The sequence below is a fragment of the Saprolegnia parasitica genome (genome assembly GCF_000151545.1).
Source record: "Saprolegnia parasitica CBS 223.65 unplaced genomic scaffold supercont2.88, whole genome shotgun sequence".
NCBI lineage: Eukaryota > Oomycota > Saprolegniomycetes > Saprolegniales > Saprolegniaceae > Saprolegnia > Saprolegnia parasitica.
The window spans coordinates 13986-21229 of record NW_012156482.1 but is presented as its reverse complement, the minus strand read 5'-3'; the positions used below and the strand labels follow the sequence as shown (position 1 = coordinate 21229).

Below are 7244 nucleotides of genomic sequence, written 5' to 3'. Positions count from 1 at the left end.
CCTCGAGACGCTGGGTCTTCCCCGCGTGTTGTCCCTGGAAGCGCTGCCACAGCATCACACCGATCAGATCTTGGCCCGCGACGGCTCGCGCAGCCCGAACGCGCACAAGGTGGCAGTGCGATTGAGCAAGAAGCTGCGACAGTTGCAGTACGAGCGTGAGGCCATGCGCCACGTCGGCCTTCCAGGCATGCTACTGCACCGCGTCGCGACCCGGGACCGATGCACACTGCAAGAGCTGGCCGCGAAGACCGATACAACAGACTACGCAGCGGAAGCCGCCGCGGCGGCCAAGCAGTTTTGCCGGCGTATCCACAAGTCCGAGACCCATGGCGATTGCAGCTTTGGCAATAGCTGTCGGCTGGATCGCCGGCGAACGCACGACTGGGGATGTGGGAAGCGGCATCGCAAGACCAACTGGTGCCGTGACTACGACGACGAGGTCGCAGCAAATGCAGATGCCTTCGGCGACATGTGGACTACCGACGACGGCGATGATGACGACGAGGAAAGCAACCTTGCAACGGAAGGCAGCGACGACGAGTACGACTTTTGTGTCGACGTGGTCGCAACACCGACGCCAACGCCTCAGACCATGTGTGCTTTAAGCTAACTACACACACAGTAAGACTAACAAATGTAAGTATTTAATTGTGCATACTGTCGCTCGTGTGCGGCACACGAGCTACTGATACGCGCAGCTTTCAAAACACTCCCAATATGCACTTGGGTAAATGTAAAAAATTGTGTTTTCTTCGCCACACGACCAAATCTTTTGAATGGACTAGGAAGGGTGTCTTGCTGCGGCTCGTCGAGCCAATCGGGTCCCGGCACTGCCATTTTATAAGAGATATTTGAGGGGACAACAAGGCTGGAGGACGCCACAGCTCGTCATGGTTGTGCTCACTAGAAACAGAATCCCAGTCGAGCTATGTACCGCTATGTACCGCTCAAATCCTTGGTGCAGCCAAATCTTTGGTACAGCCAAGACCATGAACTTTCCATGCCTTGGTACAGCTATACACTCGTCACATTTGGAATCGCATTTTGAAAGTTGCCGCACACCACACATCCTCTGGTGAGCGTTCCAGCATCTGCTATGGTGCGGTTCCTGTTGACGGACGCCATTTTGTTCTCGATGCTTCGACCTCGAGGCATACCTTTTGGAAGAAAGAGCCCTTCGCCATCAAAGTTCTCAAGGGCGATTTGTGAATGATGGTGCGAGTGCCCACGACCGTAGCCTTTGAATGCACTGTACAACCAGCCATGGACGAGACGCGTTTTACCTCGTTCGCTTCGGGCGACCTTGTGTACGCGCGGGCGCGACGGCTCCACCGCGCAACAACAGGCCGCACGACCAAGCGCTTCAGCAACAACGACCCTCTCGAAGCCTACTACGCGGTCCTCCGCCAGGTGCCGCCCCTGGCCGTCGCACCCTACGTCCAGCAGACGGCGCAGCATCTCCTCGCTCGCCTTGCAATGCGCCAAATCTACGTGCCAAGTGCCCGCGACGTCGACGACATTGAGGCACTGGGCTTGCCTTATGTCCCGGCCCTCGATGCGCTACCGAGTGCTCATTGCGCAACCATTTTCGCCCGCGACAACTCGCGAGGTGCTATCGACCACGCGATCGCGGTGCGAGTGACCAAGCAGCTGCGGCGGCTGCGGTACGAACAAGATGCGATGCGCGCTGTGGGCCTGCACGGTCGGCTGTTGCACCAAGTGACGACGACCGACTGCGACGCCTTGCGTGCACTGGCAAAGGGCACCGATGCCACCGACTACGTTGCCGAGGCGGCAACCGCGGCCAAGCAGCTCATGCGGCGCATTCACAAATCCGAGACCCACGGCGACTGCAGCTTTGGCAATAGCTGTCGTTTGAACCGACGGCGGTACTACTACTGGGGCCAGCGCAAGCCACACCGCAAGATCATTTACGGGCGCAGCGACTATAACGACGAGCTGGCCGGTGAGGCCGATGCCATGGACGCCTTGGACGCGAATGTCGACTCGGAGGACGAGGATGCTGGCGACGAGGTTGACGATGCCGTCGTGCTTAGTACCGACGCCGACTATGATTTCTGTGAGGATCCTGCACCGGCGACGGCTGTAGCACGATGTATTATTAGTTGATGGATCTCTCCGTGCGCAGTTCACTCCCAACGACCAAGCGCTGGTGCCAACTCCCACGCATTCAGGCGTAGCACTACGTACTAGTATGCGAAATCTTTGAGCTAGTTCTTGCCAATTTGATTTGAACGCGAACACGTTTGATTGATTGATTGATCAATTGATTGATTGATTGCTATCGTCTCGGCATGCAATCCATAGAAACCATGTTGGCTCGTCGATTGCATTCTTCTTAGTCAGACGCCTTTGATGTACCAGCGCGGGCAGGTCGTCACATTGTACTCACTTGATTGGTCAAAATGCTGGATCAGATCGACCATCCCTCACACTGCGCGAGCACCGACGACGATTCTAGCACCACTGCATAGCCACTGCATCACATGTGCAATGGAGCTCTCTGCAACTAGCATGCAGCACCAGTAGTGCAGACGCCGCTACTACCAAGGCCATACAAATCCTTGCCCCTTCTCGCCAAGCTCCGGGCGCAGGACCTCAACCCGGCGCTCTCTCTCCACGGCAACAAACTCGACGACGGCGACAAGATTGAGCAGCTCGTACCGACGCTGTCGACCAAACATCTGCGCCGGGTGCTTTGTCGGATCTCCATGGCCGTAATCGGCCCCAGGCGCTTCACACGGCGATGCGATGATCTCGCAAAGATCAAAGGCGCTCAACCCAAAGACCAGCGCTGGCTTTTCAATGACCATACGCTCAAGCCCAGGGCGATTGTTCAAGGCCCTCAAGGTCGGACGCGACACTGCATCTCGTCGACCGTCTTCCTTCTCAATGGCGGTACCGCGACGTCCTGTGCCGACGTCTCACGCTGCTCACGGGGCGCGTGATGCCAACCGCGGCGCATTGGCGCGGTCTAAGCCTGCTCTCAGCCTCCCCGGCACGTGCTACAAGAAGGACTGCGACGCGAGCGGCCACGAGGTCATTGCGCCCGTCAATTTTAGGGCGTGCAACGTTGTGGCCCCCACAAGATGTGCGGCAAGGCCATTGCGGCGCGGACCTGCGCTCTTTCTGCGTGCGAGCGGCGCTACGAAGGCCTCTAGTTGAACTGCGCAGACGGCCTCTGAAGTTGGTTCCGACTGCCGATGGGTACCACGTTTTTCACGCCAAGAAGAGCAACATGGCACTCTGGCTCGTGCTCTTTGTCAAGCCGGTTTGCCAAGCGCCACCGTGCGCTCTTTGCTACGCTACCTTTGCCGCGAGCGACCGCATAACGACGTGCGGGCCGCCAACTTCACGCGGCGTCGTTCCGCCGGCGCCAACGGCCCCGAATGCCACACAAGCGTCGCTTGACGCCGTCGTTGCACGTGGCACGTGAGCAGCAACACGAGATCATCCAAAAACACCGCTTTTTCGCACACGCAATCTCTTGCGAACCATTTGAAGCGGCCGCCGTTGATGGATGCAGTAGATGCGAGATCCGACGCGTAATATCCACTCTATCCAAGTCGTCGCCAAGCCCATGCGTCGTGGCGCCTTGGCGAGCGAGACCTGCCGTCGTTGCCGACAGCTGTACCATCTCGGTGCGCGCGTAGTGGCCTAGCAGCTGCGCGGTAAGACAAGACGCGCAAGCAGGAAGAGGCCGCCAAGACGGCGACGACGTGGCCCACCGGCATCGTCGGTTGCAGGTCCAGCGGGTCCTGCTCGTCACCGCCGATGGCAAGACCAGCTCGCAGGTCGCAGCCAGGATAAGGTCTATGGAGCTTTCTCATGCATGTGGCTGGAGGCGTGGAGCAGGGCGCCGTATCTTGCCTTGAGGTCCTGGACCAGGCGGCGAAGCGCGAGCGGCATGGATCCCGTCTGCCAGCTCCGTCCACCTTGTGCAAACGCGCTCCGGTGCTAATTTTTGATTTTTTCCATTCACCTGACGCGTGTCTGAATGAACGCAATGGCGACGTGAATTCTTTATTATTGAATCAGGACTCTTTCCGGTAGGCTTTTTGGGTGATACAAAAAGCGAGTAGATTGGCTGCCTACCCAAGCTAGAACGAGGATATTTGCCTCACTTGAGGATACACTGCGTGTTTCGGATCGCACTGGATTCGGCATCATATGCCGAAATCGATAACTAGATTCGGCATTGGATGCCGAAATCATCTATTCGATTCGGCATTGGATGCCGAAATAAGCAGCTATAGTCGGCATATGCCGATTGATGTGCGTGACGTGGCAGAGCTGTGGCAAAGTGTGGTGCGTCCATGGAAAAGGCAGAACGAGTAGGACAACGAAGCAAGCAGCGTCAGCTGCAACGCCGACCCGTCTCGCTGGCTGTACCCTGGAGTTGGGAGTTTGGTGATGGCGCGTTAAACGAGGTTTAAACACAGCGACGATGTGGCCGTTCCGATGTGATACAATTGTACTGAGCAGCGACCCTATGCCACGCACGTATATTGAATTATCGCACTGGAGATGGAGCTTGTACCGGTACAGAGCCTCTTGACGGGAGTTGATCCTCGGGTTGTCGAATGCTACGTCTTTTCTGGCGCTGTCAACCAATGTAGTTTGTGTGTACTAGTGCCGAGGTGGTGAATTGCATGTTACCCTACCCCACACCTACCCCTATTCAGCACATGTCGCATGCATTCGTACGCTCCCGCAACGCAAACCAACAAGAATGCGTCTTCCTGCCTCAACGTATACAGCACCATAGGTCTTTGTTACGGCGTCACCTCGGGCGATGGCTCGAGCGTGACCTGGTCGTCGGTGTCCTCGAGGTGGGTGGCCAAAATCTCGACGACTTGAGTTGCAGACGGCCGCGCCGTCGGGTCGACCGCCAAGCACCGAGTGGCCAGAGTCTCCAGCCACATCGCGCAGTTGGGCTTGATGGCCGGGGTGACGCTCCCATTTCGACTTGTGTTTTCGGTATCGAGGGGGCTGTCGCACGGTGTGCGGATCCACGTGAGCTGGGCCAAGACGACGCCAAACGAGTACATGTCCGCCAAGGCATTGTACGCGCATTCGGATTCGCTGCCCCGACGCGTGACTTCGGGCGCCATCGTCTCTGGCGTGCCGACGTTGTTCGTCATCTTCTCATTTACGATCCGAAGCGTGTTGAAGTCGCCGAGCTTGACGCCGTTGGTCGTGCAGAGAAAGATGTTAAGGCTCTTGACGTCGCGATGGATGAGACCGGCGCCGTGGATATATGCCAGTGCGTTGGCGACTGCCCACGCCACTTGCACGATTGAAAAGTTCTTCTTCACGGGCTTCCCAGAGCGCTTGTTCGCGATGTAGTCGAAGAGATCACCGGCGTCCATGAGCTCGAGCACCATGTGTGGCTTGCCATTCTGATCGTCAACCACCGTCAGCAGCCGCACAAGGTACGGCGAGCGCATTCTACAGCGCGTTTGTTCCATTCGGGTTACTTGTCATAGAGCACGTACGGGCGTGCGATTTCGATTTCGTCTCGAAAGGAATTGTATGCCCGTATGTTGTTCATCGAGCACGTCTTGAGCGCAATGCTGTGGTTCTTGTACGTGGCGCGATAGACCGTACCATACGCACCGCTACCAAGAATGTCGCCCACTTGAAGGTCGCCAAAGCCAATGTCCGCAGCCCAAATCTAAGCAGCAAGTAATGTGACAAGCTCACTCATCAACATCGAGTCGACCTTGCTCAGGGCTGCGCCCACCGTGTTGTCGATCATGGTTGTAATCGCTCGATTCGGGCGTTGCGCCGCGGCCGCCAAGATCGTCGGTCCATTGTCCTACGCACTTGGTCGCACAAGGAAACAGCATCCACTTGCTCTACCGGCAGCGACTGCATGACGTTGGCACCGGCTTCAAGCAGCAGCTTGACTGCTTCCTCGCGGCCATCGACGACCGCACACCTGAGCGCCGTATGGTTGGCCTACAATAGGTTGAGAGTTGTGTCGATACATGGGGAAGCAAAACGCACCGTGTTTCGCTGTTCGACATCGAGGCCGGTGACGCCTTTGCGAAGCACCACTCGCAGTATGCCCGAGCTGTCGGGCTGCGACAGCGCCATGTGCAGCGGCGGGTTCATGTTCTACACCACGGTTGAGTACTCGCAACAATAGACACGCAGATATTGTTGCTACCGTCGGTGCAATGGAGATGTCGGCTTTGCAGCTGACAAGCATTTCAACCATAGTTTTTTCGTTGTTTTGGATCGCGAGCGCCACAGGCGTCCAGCCGTTCTACGTCGTCGTTGCATGATTCGAATGCATTCGAATCATGTGTCTCCATACCGCGTCTGTGCTGTTGACGCTGTATATCGTTCGAGTGAAAAGAACACCGAGCATGACAGATGAATTTCGCTCGACGGCAATGTGCCACGGCAAGAGCGCCTACATATAGATAGGTTCCATAAGACAACATTCTCCACACAATGTACGAACCTCGGGTGCGACATCGCTGTTGGTTGCAGCAAAGGCGTCGAGGATGCTCGACACCACGGACAGCTTGTTGGCGTCCATCGCTGCCTCCAGTGCCGATCGACCAGCCTACACAGAATGATACCACTTTTTTTGTCACTCGGCAGATAAAGGTACCTGGTTACGCAGCGAAGTGTCAATGCCTGGTGCGCCACAGAGCGTCTCGATCAGTTTCTCGTCGTCCGCGCTGACAGCCTCTTTCCAAATCGTGTCCTACAACCACGAACATGCATCTTCGTTCCGTGCCAACCAACGTCGAGATGGTGGCTAATGGACACACCATGACGCCAGCATCCGTGATGACAACGCCCTTGATCAGCAGCGTCTTGACAAGCGGCCAGTCGTGGCTGTCGACAGCTTTGACGAGATCATCTTCCTATGTCCGTCCTCCATGAGCGCTCGTTCGATTCGCATCCTTGGCACCTGAATGCGGCGCTGGACAAGCTCGAGCTCCTCTGCAACGTCGACCAAAAACGTCGTCAAGCGCGGCGTGACGTCGCCCGTCGCCATGTCTTTGGCTGTGCGTCCATCCTACGTCCGATAGCATCTTGGCCCGATCCTGTCCAGCATGCAGCGTACCGCGTTGCACAGACACACGTGTTTTTTGGCCGCCTCGAGTTTCTCTTGACGAGCTTCCAGATCGTTTTGTGCCTTGGTGTTCGTCTCGAAGGCTGGGAGCAACAAGGTTAGGAGGTAGTCCACGCACTCGTGA

The 7244-nt window shown here is 56.8% G+C and overlaps 3 protein-coding genes across 3 annotated transcripts in view; 2 read left to right on the top strand and 1 right to left on the bottom strand.

Annotated features, from left to right (window-relative positions):
* The first annotated feature begins 60 nt into the window (after positions 1–60).
* On the top strand, positions 61–626 carry SPRG_12214 (hypothetical protein). The gene has a single exon (XM_012351859.1). The coding sequence runs from the start codon at positions 164–166 to the stop codon at positions 608–610; it is 447 nt and encodes a 148-aa protein (XP_012207249.1). The 5' UTR covers positions 61–163; the 3' UTR covers positions 611–626.
* A 637-nt stretch (positions 627–1263) lies between these two features.
* On the top strand, positions 1264–2969 carry SPRG_12213 (hypothetical protein; the record flags this gene model as incomplete). Its single annotated transcript, XM_012351858.1, has 3 exons — positions 1264–2106; positions 2616–2738; positions 2787–2969. 3 exons carry the CDS (start codon positions 1264–1266, stop codon positions 2967–2969), a joined length of 1149 nt encoding a protein of 382 aa, XP_012207248.1.
* A 1827-nt stretch (positions 2970–4796) lies between these two features.
* Positions 4797–7244, bottom strand: part of SPRG_21104 (TKL protein kinase) — a gene marked incomplete at both ends in the record, with an annotated part of 8211 nt that continues 5763 nt past the window's right edge. Inside the window, 11 exons of the mRNA XM_012351900.1 lie at positions 4797–5472; positions 5520–5698; positions 5747–5842; positions 5887–5985; positions 6034–6144; positions 6197–6295; positions 6347–6445; positions 6497–6601; positions 6650–6745; positions 6813–6908; positions 6956–7063. Coding sequence (XP_012207290.1) covers positions 4797–5472; positions 5520–5698; positions 5747–5842; positions 5887–5985; positions 6034–6144; positions 6197–6295; positions 6347–6445; positions 6497–6601; positions 6650–6745; positions 6813–6908; positions 6956–7063 — 1764 coding nt within the window. The remainder of the gene's footprint in view (positions 5473–5519; positions 5699–5746; positions 5843–5886; positions 5986–6033; positions 6145–6196; positions 6296–6346; positions 6446–6496; positions 6602–6649; positions 6746–6812; positions 6909–6955; positions 7064–7244) is intronic.